General features: G+C 35.2%; 1 protein-coding gene across 7 annotated transcripts in view; it reads left to right on the top strand.

Moving 5' to 3' along the window:
• The first annotated feature begins 7,716 nt into the window (after positions 1 to 7,716).
• Positions 7,717 to 18,857, top strand: part of LOC123550936 (putative leucine-rich repeat-containing protein DDB_G0290503) — a 78,884-nt gene continuing 67,743 nt past the window's right edge. For 6 of the 7 annotated variants that reach the window (XM_045339480.2, XM_045339471.2, XM_053524985.1 and 3 more), the window contains exon 1: positions 7,717 to 7,822. In XM_045339480.2, the coding sequence (XP_045195415.2) occupies positions 7,767 to 7,822 (56 nt within the window). In that variant the 5' untranslated portion in view covers positions 7,717 to 7,766. Of the gene's footprint in view, positions 7,823 to 17,375; positions 17,709 to 18,857 lie in introns of those variants that run through there. The other variant, XM_045339463.2, reaches the window with a different exon arrangement.

Genomic DNA, 18,857 nt, shown 5'->3' with positions numbered 1-18,857 from the left:
CTTGGACAGAATTTGTTGCAGATCCATCTATGTAAACATTGGTCCATGTCTCAGGAGTGTATTGGTCATGGATCATTGCAAGTGTGTGTGCTTGTTTGGTATTATCGTTCTTGTGTTTTCTGTTTTCCATGATTTTGTTTTGGGTTTAACGCCGTTTTTCAACAGTATTTCACTTAGATAACATAACCAGTGTTCCTGGGTTCTGTACCAGTACAAACCTGTTCTCCGCAAGTAACTGCCAACTTCCCCACATGAATCAGAGGTGGAGGAGACCAGCTTGCTTTCTGTTTAGACGACAGAGTAAAAAGTGTTGTGAAGTATTTTTCTTTGTTGAAAGTGACACACAAGTCTTCAGCCCATGCGGTGAGGACATTCATAGCCTCTTGCATTCTCAGAGTGGCTGTTGTGGCATGCTCCTCCTTGTATCAAAGTACCAGGTCGTATGCATACAAAGCAGCGTGAACTCCTGTGGGTACCTCCGAAACTAGGTCATTTATGATAAGCAGAAAGAGAGTTGGGGAGAGAGTACGATATTTAATGAAGTGCTCTTTGGGCAGACAAAACGTCTTATTCTACATTAACATCACACCGACACAATTATAGGTCATATGGCGACTTCATAGCTTTTTATGTTGAAGGAAGACCCAAAGTGCCCCTCTTTGCATTATTTCATCACGGACGGGAAGGCGGGGGGGGGGGGGGGCTGGTTAGAACCACTGACCTTCCATAAGCCATCTGGTCTTACATGAAGAATTCAACGCCCTGAGCAGGTCTCGAACCCACATCGGTGAGGAGCATGTGGTACGAAGTCAGCAACCTTAACCACTCTGCCACGGAAACCTCCTGGCCTTTATTTTAATGCCTTTAGCTTAGAGTTTCTTGACGAGACTTGGCAAGGCTTGCCAGAACTAAAGAAAAACATGAAGGGCACCTTTAGCATAAGTATGTTTAATACATAAAACTATTTTCATTGCTTCTTATATTACACAGAAAATACTCTATATACAATCTATAGGATAATCTATGTTGACAATGTCACATTCTGTGCGACTACTCGCATTCTAGTATATAACATGTATCTCTATTTATTCATACAATAGAAAATGGCTTTTGATACACATAACATTTACAAATATTCAGTCAAAATACTAGCACATGTACCGTATATACATATCTTCAGTACGAAATATGAATTCTTTTCAAAGCGTTAAAATATAACCTTTTGTGTATTTTATGTCATATAAATATCTGCAAAACACATATTATATACAAATGTACATTTTTGTTAGAATCACAAATAAAAAGATAAACTTGATTTCCATATACAACAATGATCCTGTGCTACAGTATAACAAATACATGTATATCATTTCTATAAAACACCTCTTTTCGTAATAACCATAACTTGAGACAGTGGTAACAACTTTGTCAAATACTAGTACTACTAAAGAATGACCTGCACTGTAGATTTAACTAAAAATGAGTTTACTTTCGACAGCGCCGTACTGTGTTGCCTTTGTTGCATGCAACTTCTAAGATATGAATCTGTTTATAACTGCTCTTTTTCCTCTGTACCATCTGAGCCGTGCACACTTGTGGCACCTTTTGCATGGACAGTCTGAAAAGATGAGGTTTAATCATATTTCATTGCTAACATATAGATGTACATTTAGAAACATTTCACTTTCTATTCACTGCATAGATAAGGCAAACAAACAAAAAAGATCAGAAATGCTCAACGGTAATGTATAAACTCAAAAGTAAACGACGCATGTACACTGTATAGACATTCTCAAATTATTAAAGAAGTGAATGCATGCAATACATAAAAAGAACAAAGTAAAAGTGCCAAAAATAAGAACTTACCTATTGGGGTAACAGTGCTGCATATACAATTGTATCAAAAAACAAGTCGAGTTCATCGAGCTGTAGTAATGTCTTGCCAATTGGTATAGCCCTTCTCAGTCGTCTCGACAACTTACAAAGTCTAACTTCCAGCTGACCTGTCTCGGCATACTCATTGTTTGTCTTGATATAAAGGTCTTCGTTGAACGTAGCTTTGTTGGATTCAGTGGCGACAGTTTTCGATACTACTTTCCGAATCCGTTTGTTATTGCTGCCTAACAAGGAGATATGTACCACTAACTCATGATTGTCAGTTTGGAGACCTTCAACAAAACACAGGCCGATTCTAAGCTGACGAGCACTTCGGAAGTGTTGCAAATACATTTTTAGACTGCCTATGTATTGTTCGTCATTTTTCACATCAGATTTGAACATTGTTTGGTGATAACTTGAAAAGTCCTGAAGTTTCGACCTGCATATAGTAGTGCAAACATCACTGAAAGACCTACTCCATTGTAATGATTTTTCTGCCGTGTCGAGGTTCTTTACGTAAGGAGACTCTTGATTTTGCCGATTTGCATCTCGAAGAGCTTCTAAGTCCATGGAACATTGGCCATATTTGAACTGCGAACGCCTGGAAGCAAAATATCGGCATCTAGGAGATAAAAGCGCATATGGACCTTTCAAATTTGTTTTCTCGTCAAACGGTGAGAGCACTTGCTTTTCTCTATTATCCGCTTGTGGTATTGAAGCCTGATTTTCTATGCATTTTCCATGTTTAGAATAGGCACTGTTTCCCCTCACTTCTATTTTGTGTACTTTTTCGTTATGCTGACTTTTCTGAACATCAATATTGCTTCTGTCTTCATCTTTGTTTATTGGATTTTCAAACTCTTTGGACATTTCCCCGTTTGATGTTTGCTGAAATCTGCTTTCGACAGAAAATCGGCTTTTGTCAACTAGCTCTGCTTCGCTAATGAAACCGTTGTATGGCATTCTCGTATCGCTGCCGGCGAATTCATTGCTCCTTTTGAATAAGTTTTCAATTTCATCAAAAGCATTTCCGAGCCAACTTTTAGCTTTGTCGAAAGATTTTTGCGCAGAATAAAAGGTTACGTCTTCCATAATGACCCGATATATTGCTGCATCTGAATAGAATGCGATCTACTAGACAATTTGTCTGGAAAAACGAGGACTTCACCTAATATAAGCTGATCGTGTAAGCGGCATATTAGCAACTTTACAAAGACCGCCTCTGCTAATTAACACTGAATAATGCAATATATTGGCATTGTTATAGGCGGGATTAATTAGCAACCGACAATCCAACCTTTCGAAATCAATATGAAACTTTAATATAACTTAAAGAAAAATGACGTTCCCATAAATACTTTAAGCAGTTAACACGTTGATACGCCAAAATATCTGCCAAAGACTCTAAATCCGTCGCATTGCCGTCTGTTACTATCTTAACTTGTGTTTAACGGTCGTACCGTTACTGTATCCCCTCCAGTTCCAAGAACATGCCTTCTAAGTTGCACTTTGCTTAAAAAAAATTCAAGGTAACTGCAAAATCTCTATTCACATTTGTAGGAATATTTTTGTTACATTTGTGACCAAATTAATGTTTCTACTTTTGCAACGGTTTGTTAAGACATTTGTGACCAGCATCATTTTTACATTTAGAAAGTAAAACTTTTACATATTATTTCACATTTGTTCCTGTATTCAAATTTGTAACCATTTTTTTATATTTGGGGGTCGTAGAAACGTACATTATATAACAAAATCACACCTGATATTATAAGTTATGTGTATGAAAAGGAGCATTATAGAATACTAGTCATGGTGTTTGATACTTCAGTCGTCTGTTACATAGATACAAATATCTGACCCACAAAGATAGCTCAGTAGTCTACCAGTAAAGAGCTCGCGAGTTCGATCACCAGTTAGGCGAGCGTTCCTCTATGACGAGTTGACAGAAGACGCTATTTCGTTATGTACCTGATTCATGCAGGGAAGTTGCCGTTTACTTATTTACCTGATTCCTATATGGAGGTTGTTTGTTTGTTTGTTTTTTTTTTGCGTTTAACGCCGTTTTTCAACATATATGGAGGTTGTCAGTTGCTTTCAAGAAACAAGTTGTCTACTTGATTCATATGGGCAAGTTGTGAGTTATTTGCGGGAAACAAGTTATCTATGAAAACGTATACTACTACAATATTTTCTTAATGGCATCAATTTATTTGTACTAACGCTTTTAGAAGTATATTCAGTAAAATGTTATTTCCAAGTTTCAAGTTTATTTCACATCAGGGCATATAATATGCATGTGGTGGTAACATTGATAGACATAATGAACTAGTGCAAAGAGTACTTGTAAACAACAATGCAGCATACTACACATCGTTACGTCTACCTGTATTTTTTTTTCAAAAGATGTAAGAAGATGTGCATGGTCACAAATAATTGAGTTACTTTAGAGTATCCAGGTCTAAAGCCATGGTTTAATGTAGTCAAAGTGTTATGTTTTGCAAAGTGTTTCAATAGATGGCTACATATTATATGTTCTCAAGACTTGCTGGTTACTGAGATAAGATGCCTATCCCCCTTTCTTAAAGCAGTATGCCTCCAGATCGTTCGACAACAACAAAAAAAATTTTTTTTAGATATCTTGAAATAAATGCTATATTTCTTAAGAAGGCTTTAAAACTTAATTACTGACAAACTTTATGTTACGGAAACACATGAGAATTTGCTGTTTTTACTACTTTTTACAATGATAATCGACAAGTGTTTGTCACGCTTTTACTCCATGTAAACTGTCTCTATTATAAATATCTATATTTTGAAGCCATTATTCACTCTTCAGCTATAGCGCTATTGGTTACAACGACGGGAAAATGTCTTTATTGCCGCGGCGGTCCGGGGTTCGATTCCCGACGCGGTCATCTTTTTTTTTTGGTTTGGAACTTTTAAAATATTTTAGAAACAAAAATTCATATTCTAATGTTCATAATAAGACCAAACTTCAATTTGAAAGAAAGATTATTTTTTAGCCAAATCTGGAGGCATGCTGCTTTAAATACAGACGATATATTTGCATTTCCCGAGGTAGTTCACCGGTGCTTAGCAAGAATTGGAATATTATGCTCAGGCCCGTTGAAAGTTATTTTGCACAAGTTTTATAATATTTAATATAATATTTGGAATGCTATCAGGTCCGGCTGCTTTTGAAGTGTTGATGTTTTCTAATTGTTTCATAACCTCTTTGGAGTTTAGCTGAAGATGCGGCACGGCAGGATAAGATTGCCTGTTCAAAAGTTCTGAGGCAGTTTTGTTGTTATCTTTCGTAAATACGGATTGAAAATGGTTGACCGAGATTTCGGCTTTCTCTCTGGCGTCAAATAATAAGTTTCCTTTCAATCTAAGCGGTGCAACCCCAATATTATCTTGTGCTTTTTTTACTTTATATAATTCCAGGCTTAGAGTTTCGTTTATCCATGCTCTCTTGAATGATATATTTATATGGTCCCATTCTTTTTGGTATTGTCTAAATTTGCTCCAAGATCCCTTTTTTGCCTGTTTATAAAGACGGGCTTTCCTTTTCAAAGATTTTTACTTTTACTGTTTAGCATGCATGGTACCTAGGTTCCTTTTGTATTTATATAATTTTGATGGAACATTTTGTTAACACTTCTTTTTAATACTGTTTTTAAAAATAGACCAGAGAGCTTCAATATTTGTGTCACTATTCACTTTTTCAGTTATATTATTCTGCTCTAATAGAATTCCAATCTGCTTTATTATCTTTAAAGATTCCCCTAGATTTAGTGTTTGTAACATATGGTTTGATGTCAGAGTCAATCACTACTATATCATGGTCTGATATCTCTGGATGATTGGTTGTAGATTTTATCAGAGATGAATAGTGGTAAACGTAAGATCAGGCAGATTTCCTTGGCGCGTGGGTTCATGGTGTACTTGTTTTCGTTCATGATATCAAATAAATATTGTTGGATGTTTCTTTCTTGTATATTTACAGCGTTTACGGTCACGGTGGCTCAGTCTATGTCTGGACAATTTTTCTATCTTGTATATCTCCAGCGTTTACGGTCACGGTGGCTCATTCTATGTCTGGACAATTTTTCTATCTTGTATATCTACAGCGTTTACGGTCAGGGTGGCTCAGTCTATGTCTGGACATTTTTTCTATCTTGTATATCTACAGCGTTTACGGTCAGGGTGGCTCAGTCTATGTCTGGACAATTAAAGTCACCTGATATAAGATAAATTCATAAATTAATACGTATCAGTTGTTCCAGGTTTACTATTATTGGGTCGAAATGTCTAGCATTCATTTAAAAGGTCTAGAGTTGTTTTTTTTTTCAAAATTCCAATGTCTTTCGTCGATCTCTTAGGCATATAAAACGTTCCAGTATATACCGTTTTCTTTGATTTCAAAGTTATTTTTACAAATTCTATTTTACAGTCTGTGATGAATTCAATACACTAAATGGATGTTATACTGGAATGGAGGGCTACAAAAACACCGCCACCACGTGAACCACGGTAGTTTCTATAAATAGTGTACTCTTCAGGAAAAATTTCCGATGATTTGATAGCATTGGATGAAAAATACCAGGTTTGATACCATGCAGCCATGATTCAATATCGCAGATGGCATCCGGTTTGATAGTTGCTATCTTAAATTCCGATGTTTTATCGCGGATACTGCTGCAATTAACATTCAGTATTCTGAGATTTTGTTTCGGTGGTAGTGCTTACGGGTTTTCATTTAAGTCGGACTTACTAGACTTCTTCTAGAAGAAGCGATCGAAAAATTTCTATAACTGTTAAAATAATGTGCCGGGCTACTCGTACGCAGTGGGGTAAAGATATCAGAATGTATCGAATCTACTGTAATATCTTTGATGGTGGATGAAGACTTAAGGTACCCCTCCGTGCATTATTTTATCACGAGCGGGCACCTGGGTAGAACCACCGACCTCCCGTAAGCTAGATGGATGACTTCCTCACATGAAGAAATTCAACGCCCCGAGTTAGGCTCGGACCCACATCGATGAGGGGCAAGTGATTTGAAGTGACACGGAGCCCCCCCCCCCCCCCCCCCCCCCCCCACCCAATGAATTTGAAAGTTGTAGTTCGTACCTTCGAAATGTCAAACTATCACAATTAAAATTATCACATTTGCAGCATTTCCAAACTGCACTGGATCTTTCTAAATCTTTGATGTCATTGCTACACATAGATAAACAGGATTGGTGGTACCATATGCTAAAATCGTCAAACGCTTCACCTTCGTGAGACCAAGTAATTGGCATGTCACACGTTGCACATTACCAGAGCCTGGATTTTGTTCTACATTCCAGACATAAGTAAAATGATCACTAAAAGTCCTCTCGCATAACTATGCGAGAGAACTTTTAGTGATAATTTTACTTATGTCTGGAAATGTACAATACAATACAATACAATAGAAACCCAGAGTGCTCTCTAACTAGAGAGCACTCTGGGTTTCTATATTATTGTATTGTATTGTATTGTATTGTATTGTATTGCGTTGCGTTGCGTTGCGTTGCGTTGCGTTGCATTGCATTGCACTGTAATGTGTTGTGTTACTTACTTACTTACTTGCAATATTTTTGTCTGTTATTTATTTTACATGTAGTTTATAATCTGTAATATACTATATATGGTTTATTGTCAGATGTAAGGCGATGTTAACATTTAAATATATAGGGCAATCACTTACATCGTGAAGCGTAAAATCCAAAGTAAACCGGACGGTCTTAAGTAACGGTGTAAGTTTTTACTGTAGTGCAGATGACGCATGCGTAATTCTCTGATATCAACAACTGGCGGCGAAGAAAATTCAATTCAAATGTAGCTTTGAAAACATGGATAGTTCAGCATTTGTGAGAGATAAAACCTTGCCGATAGATTTAAACGAAAGGTTATTATTGCATTATAGTACAATTTTGAAATTTAAGGCGTTCTCTTGCTCTCAGTTTAGTTTGTAATCTGTTGAATTTTGGCACTTGTGTGCTATTTTTAGAAATCTGTGAGTCTGACAGGATGCGATAATCAAATGATGCTTTGTTTGACAAGTTTTAAATTTAGACTAAAAGCGTGTCTTTGAATGATAATGATGACTCTATCTTTTGATATTCAGCAGTTTCTTCAAGGTTGATTGGCAAAATAGTTCATTTGCATCCTAAATTTATTTAAAGTGTTCGTAAATTTGGACAAACTATTATTCGGATGTTCTTTTGCCACGGGGTATTATATGTCAACTATACCCTTAACTTAAGCATGCACTTGTTCTTTTCCTGACTTGAAATTTGTTTATGCATAGATTATTAAGAATACAGGCAGATTCAGCCCAAATTTACTTGGCTTATTCGGCCCAGATTGATGAGTATAAGTTTAATTTCTAATGTAAAGAATAATTAAAATGCTTATCAGATGCATAACTGATGCATTTAAGCTGGTCAAAACTTCTTACCTGCTTGTACTGTGTATATTTTATGTTAAACATCCTTTCTTCAAGTTAAATCCCTATTATCAACATTATTTCCTGATCATTACTGAATCATCCAAAATATATGGTCCTTATTGACTCGATAATCAAAGTTTGTGGTTCAAATCAGCCAAAATCTATGGCAATTTTTAATTTTTGTTCAAAGTATTAGGTCCAAATCAGCTAAAATATTTAATCCGAATCAGCCTGGGCCGAATCATCCCAGGGATATAAATTAACACTCAGACCCTATTGGCCATCTGGGCTCCTTACAGGCAAATTCTAGGGGCCCAGCCTAAAAGTTAAGGGCCCAGCTATTATTAGCGGAAAAATATACTAACAGTAGTTTAGATCTACATACTTAGTAATAAGTATTGCTTCCTGCCAAAATACATCAAAATTTTAAATAAACATACAGAACATTATCAAACTCACATTGACTGAGGAAAGTTATAATCAACCAGTGCATGACATGTTCTAAACATAGGACACAGCCTCTCAAACACGGACACACTTACTTTAAAGTTTGAATGATTTTTGCAGCACTAGAGGAGTTGGGTTGTTTATGGGCATTTTGATAGAGGCTGCACGCTTATGGACATCTGAATTCTAGTGTTTTGTTACATTGTCGAGTTACAGGACTCGTAACCCATCACGAAATTATTACTTGTACAAAAAGTACAAAGTTAACCATGTTGCGGTTGGTGTTCTAAGCAGCCAAGGTCTGTTAACAGCCCATTTTTTATTGTTCTAAGCTCTTTAACAGCCTTCAGTAAACCTCTACTTTCTAGTGCTGTATTTCTATGGGCGCAGCCATTGTTAGAGACGGAGTAAATGATCCGCGTATGTCGATTGGTCGTAGTATATATCCTTAATTTTAATTGGTCAATTTAAGTGACGTCGTTAATAAGACAGTCTCGGGAAAACCCAGAATATTGACATTAGGAGAATCCAAAGCCATTCGCCGGCTGGGCGACTAACTTGGAAAATTGACTCGACCAGCTTCAAATCTGGTTGCACTGGGCGAGTGTTAATTTATATCCCTGCAGCCATGGTCCAAATCAGCCTGTTTCCATTATTAATAACCAAGAAGGCAAATAAGTGTTTTAATGTTTGATTTCCTAACAATTGCACAGAAATGACTGTTTTCACTTTCCGCATTGGATGCCTTTTCCATATAATATTTAAGCAGTGCATGCATCTATACAGGGTATGATAATAAGCGTACACATATCTTGTTAGAATGAAGAGGTTTTCCCATTAATTTTATCTATAATTCAGTGAAACCTTGGAAAATAAGTAAATGTTGTTTTTTTCACAAAATGTGTCAAAAGTACGTTCAGAGTTTGTCACTGACAAATTCTATTAATGCTCACTTAGTGTAGTATGAATATGATTTTGTTCAGGGACATGAAATTTCTTAGTAATCTATGAATATTTACTTGTCACTTGAAGGATACAATTTGACAAAAAAAATTGAGCCAGATGTTTCATATCGATTAACATTCAAGAGAAACAGTATATCATTATATGGGATGGGGCTGCGCTTTTTCAAAAGCAGTCTCTTGTTTATTTGTTTTTCAATAAGCAGCCAGACAGTCTTTGTCACATTAGTTGAAAATTGGGAAAAAAAATCTGCTGAATAAAAAAGACTATTTTAAAGTTCAAAAGTTTTTCGAGATTGTGAGTCAGTCAGTGTCTACAAAGCTTGAAACATTATATTCTTATTATCAGTAGTTTTGCAGCATCATTAACTTGTATAGTTAATACAAAATCTTTTTTTTTTTTAATAAAAAGAAAAACAATATCTGCAGTCAGGAAACACACCAGATGCCTTATTTGATGCCCAATTATTCAAAAATTTCTTTGGGGGGCTCCCCAAAACCACGTATTAGGAGGGGAATACCCCCTCCCACCCTCGCCGCTTTGCGGTTTGAAGTGCCTTTTTTTTACCTCCACCCTGCCCTTCCTTTAAACTTATACTGTCCAATAGAAACAAACAAACAATAACAACTTTATCATTTATTATTTGGTAAGTAGCACTTGGGTGATCAATGTGTGCATTGAAACATAACACTGTACTCATCACATCTTATACATAGTCTTATATAATTATAGAGAAACTGCACATACCACAATTGTAATAGGACTTTCATAATTTTCCATAAAGTTTTAACATGCGTTACTGTTAACCCAGATTAGAAAATGTTTAAAAGTATCAGATAAAGAGAATATATCTTCATAGAAAAACATTTGTCTAAATTTTTTAACTTAAACTCTGTTAAAACTCATCATCATAAACGTATACATATTGCTGCCAATTTTTTACAATTTTTTAAAATAATATTGATAAAGTCCCGTCGATCGCTCAAAGCTGAATGACAAATAAAATACCTTACATTTAACACGAAAACTTCGTGCACAAGCAGCACCTACTGGACACACTATTCGACCAATGGAAAATAATTTTCTTCTAATTCACATTCGTTCAACCGCAGAAAATTGTATTTTTCAAATCCTAGCTGGAACACTGTCGATTACTCAAATACTCATATTTGATTTTTATTTTCGTACCGTAATTATCCGGTCCACTTCTGTTTAGTTCTCTAAAACGTTCAGACTTGGTTTATGTTTCGAAAAAGTGGTAATTTCGTGCTTTTATGAAATTTTCTTGAGTACTTTGAATTTTTCTGACAATATGTGTGTAGACTTGATAATGCTCATTAGCTTTTTAAGTCATTGTATTTTAGTGCTTGATGATGGAATCATTAGCTGTAATACAGCTGTTATACATGAATAGACTGACAAAGAATGAAGTAAAATTTCAATGACAACAACAATTAGCGTTTAATACTGGCAATGTATTGACTCATGAAAATCTGATTTGGACCCTTGAAAATTTAGGCTGAAGAGTCAATGTGTTTCAGAACGTACCAAACACCCTGTCTACAGAATGCGGGATCGCCAGTCTGATCCCCGGGCAGTGCATATATTCCCAGTAATGATTTGAATAAAAGACATTGTATCTGAAATCATTCATCCTCCACCTCTGATTCATATGGGGAAGTTGGCAGTTACTTGCAGAGAACAGGTAAGTACTGGTACAGAATCCAAGAACACTGGTTAGGTTAACTACCTGCCATTACATTTATAACTGATTTTCTGTTGAAAAACGGTATTAAACCCGAAACAAACAACTGATGTTAGACCTGTTGGTCTTTTAGAATTTGTTTTCTTTTTAATTACATACTAGGGCTTACCCCATTTGCATATCACATGAAAGTGGCATTAACATTACCAGATAGAGTGAAATGTTCAGTCTCGTTTTCAGTCCCAACACTAATTGTTAAAACATTTATTTTATGGCCTTTTGTTGCGGAATTTTAACAAAGTGGTGGGTAGGGTGTGGGGAGAAAAGGTATTCCCTTAGATGAAAAAGGGGTGGGTCAGTTATTGGCATAATTTTAATTTAATGTGAATTTCAGTGGTTTCCTTTGTGAAGTGTAAAAAAGTAGTATTTTTGATTGAAATGTTACATTTAAGGAAAAAAACAGTTCAGTAATGACTTAATTAGGACATTTCCTTATCTTTCAGATTTGCTTAAGTTTTCTCAGTCTTTGCCTTTTTGTTTTTTTTTAAAGTTGAGTTTTAGCAAAATGGATTCTTTTTCCAAACTTGCAGCAAGGAGGTTAGTGTCCAACAGAAAATTCTTACAAATTGCATCTACGTCTAATTAGCTTTTGGAATAGATGTTTACCATTATCTTGATATGTCATTTAGTCAATTCCAGTATCATTTGACTTCAGTGGGCATGCTTTTTAGGGGGGTGCATTTAAATGATAAGATGTATTTTGAGTTTGAAGGAATACAGTGGACATGCAGTTTGATAGAAATTGACTGGCTGTTATATTAACTGAAGGAAAAGGTTTTGAACCTCAGTGAACAAACAGTGATTGATGAAATTATGATAGAAACTAAGAATCAAACACATCCGACACCTCCTGTACATAGCACTGTACAGCTGGTTTACATAGAGATGCTAATTTGATAACCAGACATTTGCAGAGATAACATTATGAATGTGATAATTAAAGATCTATGACATCAGTTTATTTCCACAGGGCCTTTTTTCTTGGTTTTGGGAAGAAGTGGTAGCCTGTAAATTTTGGGAAATTTAAGCATTATTTATGTTGTAAATTGGGCAAATTCAAGCAAGATTTTGTTTAAAACTTGCAATTTTTGGGAATTATCCCCTAAAATTGGGAAATTAAAGCATGTTTTTGGATTGGGAAAGCCACCAAATTTCGTCCTCTGTTAAAGAAGGAGAAAAAGCCCTGTTCCGAGAATAGAATATTGAGACCTCACTTGGTCTCAGTTTTTACTACCATATGAGGCACTGGGCTGATTCAAAGCTTTCAGAACTGCTTAAGCAAAACAGATGTTGTATGAGACAAAGTTAACAACATACTCTATATAATTTAAAGGCATAAAAGGTGTTACAATTGTGACATGTTTAGCGTAAGAAGTTGGGGTCCAAATGCAGTTTTGAGAGAAAGAATTTTATTAGTAAGAATATAAACGTTATAACATTACAATGTTAATAGCCATAAAATATTGTAAAATGAGGGAAAAAGCTTTTTTGAAAGAGAGAAAGATGATTTATTTAGTAATAATAATTTGCAAATTTATGACAGTGTATTTGATTTTGGGTAATTGGAAACTCTTATCATGTGGTAGGTTAAATGTTTTGACTTTAATACATGCAGAAGTTTGTCTTGATACAGCTTTGAACAAGTTTGTCAATATTGACAAGCACTTGACATTTAATTGTCTTATTACCCCATCACTTTTGTGGTGCCAAAGTATCTAGATGTTACAAAATTTATAGCTACATGGTTTTATCAGCTAATAACTATAAAGTTCAGATCTGTTCATGAATCGTTTGATAATAATTTAATCAGTATAATTTTGTCTGACTAACAGCTTTTCAGATATTTTGCCCCTAGCTTTGATTTTAAACATCAGATTTTTACTGCTGTTTCATAATTTATACTGGTCAGGCAGTCAACAAATATCTACATTTTCCAATATTTTTGAGAGATTAGATGATTTTCCAACATTTTTTGGATTTTGAAATTTATAAAGGTAATCATTGCAGCCAAGGGTATTGTTTCTCATTGCTCATTTTATTATTTGTTCACCGGACACAAAGAATTGTCATTTAATAACTAAAGCTTTTTAAATGACAGTAAGGTAATAGTATTTTGCCTCTAGCCTATGTTTGCACTCCAGGTAAATTTGTACCCATATCCTTAATACATAAATTTATAAAAGTTTGTATGTATTTTTGCAAATTTCTGTTGTTTTTGATAATAACTACCATGATATATGCAAAAAATACATACCCCGGTATAATAAATTAATGGTCACCTTAGCGCAAATAGTGAGTAAGTCCTTCTTTAAGTCAATGCAGTTATCCACTTCTTGCGTTGAGGTGACAAATTTTTTATGTCATTTGTGTATTAAGAAATAAAAAGAAAAGCAAAAAAAGTGGAAGTAAATTGCAATTATAGAACTTTATAGAATATTTGAAACAATAATAGCCACTAGCTTTAACTGTTATGTACATGTGAAAAAAATCATTGAGCATATCGTATATGTTTCATATATACTTATCCATTATATTGCTTTTGTTTTCTCAAAGTATTGACTAATGGAGTTAAAAAGAGTTTAACTGAATACAGGAATTGGTTTGCAATAAGAACAAAAAAACTGGAATGTTTATGGAACAAATGTTGAATAATTAAACAAAACTATCAGTATTAGAACTTAACAGGTATTTAAACACAATTTTTATCTTTATAAAATCTTATCTTTGTAGATATCATTGATTCTGAATGGCGTGACATTAGGACATTGACAAGCAAATTTAGTATGTATTACATGTAATCAAACTTGTACCTAACTGTGTGAGACATTAATTAATTGACTGTAAAAATGGTCATCAGAATGTCCAGAATAAATGCTGGAAAGTGATACCTAATTAAGAACAATGAATAATTTACCATAAAAGAATTAATGGTAATCAGATTTTGATTGAAATGAATATCAATAATGTTAATGCCTCTCTTTATTGCACATTTATAACTTGAGAAAAAATCCTGATTATGACAGGTGTTTTTAACGTTTAGCCTGCTGGCGGCAAAATATTCTGCCTTTGCGACCAGTGCAGACCAAGATCAGCCTGCACATCCGTGCAGTCTGATCATGGTCTGCACTGTTCGCTATTCAGTCAGTAAATTTTCAGTGAACACCTCTTCAAATAATAAAAGGAATTGCCCAAATTGAATGATGGACAAGTTCATTATAGAAATTTAGCAGGGTAAGGGTTAACATGCAAGGTTTACATTGAAGATCTTTTGAGAAAGGCAGCACATTCATTTGAATACCAGAATTTCTGCATAGATCTGGGTTACGTAAATATTCCATATGTACGATGTAACTTACTGAAAGTCTATTTATTCTGTAATAAATTGCCTGTTTAAGTGTGGCTAACCCAGTTAAGGTAGATTAATTAAGAAAAAATACAGTCTAAATATCTTTGAGTGGTTCCTGCAGACAGATTTATGGTGTAGACAAGCTCTGTCTTAGACAGAAGTCGTTTATCCAGAAATGCTTTTGGGAAGCCCTAACTTCTGTATTTGGTTATATTGATTTTTGCCAGAAATATAAAGTGCTTGTTTGTCTAAATTGTCTGTGGATTTATGCTGAATGTAAACTACTGCCTTAGCTGTTAAGATTCTGGTTAAACAGAGATCTATGGAAATAAGTGATAATCCAGAGTAGATAGCTTCGGTGGATCTAGCTCACATGAAGCATCGATTCAGGGTGAGCTGTTAGTATAGGTGGATGGTCTGTCTGTGTTGGTCTTTCTCTGCAGTTTTGATTTACACATCTTCTCCGAAACTACATTTTACAGTTACACAAAACTTGGTTGGTTTGTGGGCACACAGGTTAGAATTTTACCAAACTTGGTTTGTAGCATCCAGGTATGGTCCTCCCTCAAGTTTATTCAAGTTGAACTACATTCAGAGCTGAAAATAGAGATAGAAAAACAACCTTTAAACAACTTGTTTTGAACAGTTTGATGGAATATCATCATACATGGTCTGAAGCATCTTTAGATGGACCTTACCCAAGTTTGTTTAAATAGCTCTGTTTGGCTTGCACTCATGGACTGCCTAAGCTTTACTTTTAGCCTGCTGGCGGCAAGTGATTCTGCCTGTGCGACCAGTGCAGACCAAAATCAGCCTGCACATCCGTGATCATGGTCTGCACTGTTCACTATTCAGTCAGTAAATTTTCAGTCAACACCCCTTGAAATAATAAATGGCACTGCCCAAATTGAAAGATGGACCAGTCCAATATAGAAATTTAGCAGGGTAAAGGTTAAAATAGAAAAGCCTTTAAACATATATAATCATTTTATCATGAACCACTCTTCAGAAGCACACTTGCATGAACATTACTCCACTTGTTCATCTAGTTCAGATGGACTGCATTAAGTGCACTCAGGGTTGCTAGAGTTAAAAAAAAAACAACTTTTAAACAGCTTTCTCTGATTGAGAGCTTGATATAAATTCACCGAGTAAGAAGCATCCTTAGATATAGTTTTGCTTAATTTCACTCAGAGGGTGGGGGTAGCCAGAGCCTGTAGGGCCTATGAATAAAAGCAGTTCTAGCCATACTGAGCTATGAACAAACCTAAATTTTGACCAAATTAACCCTTACCATGCTGGACATGATTGATTCTGCCTTTGCGTCCAGTGTAGATCATGATCAGCCTGCACATCTATGCTGTCTGATCATGATCTGCACTGTTCGCCATTCAGTCAGTATTTTTTTGGTAAGCACCCCTTTTAACAGTTAATGGTACTGTCTAAATTGAAAGATGGACAAGTTCATTATAGAAATTTAGCAGGGTAAGGATTAAGTCCTGCTATATACCATTATCTTGATTCCTTCAATTGTTTTCACAGAATTCAAAACTCAGCAAAGATGCCCAGTACGGGTTGAAGTTACTTTTTTAACCAAGCGCGTATATTACATAAAGATGCCACTAGAACAGCTGTTGTTGATGAAATTGACCGATAAATATCTGTCAGTCATTAGCTTGCAGCTGTGCAAAGCATTAACTAGATACAGCTAAATCCTGTAAGTGGACACTCGCTCACTGACCATTTAAGTGTAATCAAGTCCGAGTTGTGAGGACAAAATCAATAATAAGATGTTGTAATATTGTAATTTTTAAGATACAATCACTTTGTTACTTTGATTATTCAGTATCCTCGTGACCTGTGTACTTGATTTGCATTTGCAAATTGATTTTGTCCATGATTAGTATCATACAAATTTTGAATCCTCTTTGCGTCATTAGTGATTAACTTTTTTTCCTGAATTATTGGTTAGTAAGTGTGAATTGTAAGATCTTCAGTAAAGAGAGGGAAATTACTTTGATTGAGATAGAGACAGTGAATTTCAAAGTATTTATGATGGGAAGACAGATTAAGCTTTTACGACTATGTAAAGCAGGATATATACACTTGAAGGCTTTTTTCGATGATTATGATTTAATTTGCTGATACAAATTTTTGTTTGTTTTAATAATGATTTGCAGGATGTTTTATCATTTTTATTCTCATCATTACTACGCTTACTGGTACAAATTTGTTTTAGTCAATATTTAAGAAGAATCTTTTTGACAAGCAATTTAATGAATTATACAAAGCTAGTGATGTTTTACTAGCTTCAGGATGCAATGATTTAGCTTTTGTTAGTTTATCGCTTCTATTTATTATTCTCTTTTACACTTTTTAAACCGTACAAAACTTATAAGCCGTGAAATAGTTGTACTTTACGTTAAAGCGATGTTTCTCAAGTATCAGGAAACATATTGTTGTTGGTATTTAGGAAGAGATGAGTGTTATTGTTTAATGCACGCATGCAAATAACACCATTGTGTTTACAGTAAATATGTGACATAATATATAAGTATAATAGTATGTATATTATAAACAACAAATGTGAGAGTGGAACTAGTGGTGTGGTATTTGGAACATGATGTGGTTAAAAGTAACTCAAGTTAAAGCTTGAAATGTGTCTTACAAAGTTTCTATTTTTAGTAACATTCATGAGTTGTTGGAATTTTGATATTTGAATTTGGATAATGTGTTGAAAATGACGCCCTTTCAAATTGGAATATTACTCTAATTGTGCAATTTACATTGAAAAAGCAAATGGCTTGGAAGGCAAAGCGTGGGTAAGTGAAGTATATGACTTTTGTTTCCTCTTTAGTTACTTTTACAGAATCTCTTTTTAGATTTAGATGTTTTTGTTTCATAGTAATCTAGGGAAAAATATGTTAAATGTGGTATTTTTGTGATAACATTGCATGAAGTAGCTAAATTCCAGTCACAGAATGCAACTATGTCACTGGTCCGTTTCAAGATTTTGGTCAGTCATATACTGATCTTCCAACTCATCCGTGACTTGCTGTTGGTGGTTTTACACAGGAGCCTGTCATCCTGTGTCAGTCTTTGTCAGTCAACAGCTTGACTGATAACACTCTAGATGCCACAATTTTAGCCCAGTCTTAATGAAACTTGGTCAGAACATTTCCCTCAATAAAATCTGGAACAAGTTAATGGGTTATCTGGGGTCAAAAACTAGGTCACTAAGTCCATTAATAGGAAAACCTGGTTAACACTTTATAAAACTTTGTCAGTGTGTTTTTGTCCCTATGAAACTTAGGAAAAGTTTAAAACTGGGTTACATGAGGTCAAAAACTAGGTCACTAGGTCAAATCAAGGGAAAACCTTGTTAAGGCCAAATAAGACTAGGGTTATCTAGGGTAAGAAGTAGGTCAGCTGAGTGATACAGGGCATTCAGGTTCATTATGTTCCTTATTTATAATATTCTTTGTGAAGATTATTGCAGAAAAATTTGTACTTCCCCAGGTTCCCTTCATTTTAAGTAGACGGGTTGTAAGATACTAGTGGCGAACAAAATAAGAGCAGGTCAAAAATTAATGGTCAGATTTTCACTCCCCCAGTTGTTAATAAACTTTGACTCGTATTATGTTGAAACTCAAACTGTATTTAGCTTTTGATATTGCCTGTCTTGACTATATGAGCCGTGCCATGAGAAAACCAACATAATGGGTTTGCGACCAGCATGGATCCAGACCAGCCTGCGCATCCGTGCAGTCTGGTCAGGATCCATGCTGTTCACTAACAGTTTCTCCAATTCCAATAGGCTTTAAAAGCGAACAGCATGGATCCTGTCCAGACTGCGCAGATGCTCAGGCTGGTCTGGATCCATGCTGGTCGCAAAGCCACTATGTTGGTTTTCTCATGGCGCGGCTCATTTGTTGTTTGTGACTCTCCTTGTTCAGTAACTGCAGTATTTC

This window comes from Mercenaria mercenaria, chromosome 15, assembly GCF_021730395.1.
Source record: "Mercenaria mercenaria strain notata chromosome 15, MADL_Memer_1, whole genome shotgun sequence".
NCBI lineage: Eukaryota > Metazoa > Mollusca > Bivalvia > Venerida > Veneridae > Mercenaria > Mercenaria mercenaria.
This window is presented reverse-complemented; position numbering and strand designations above follow the sequence as displayed.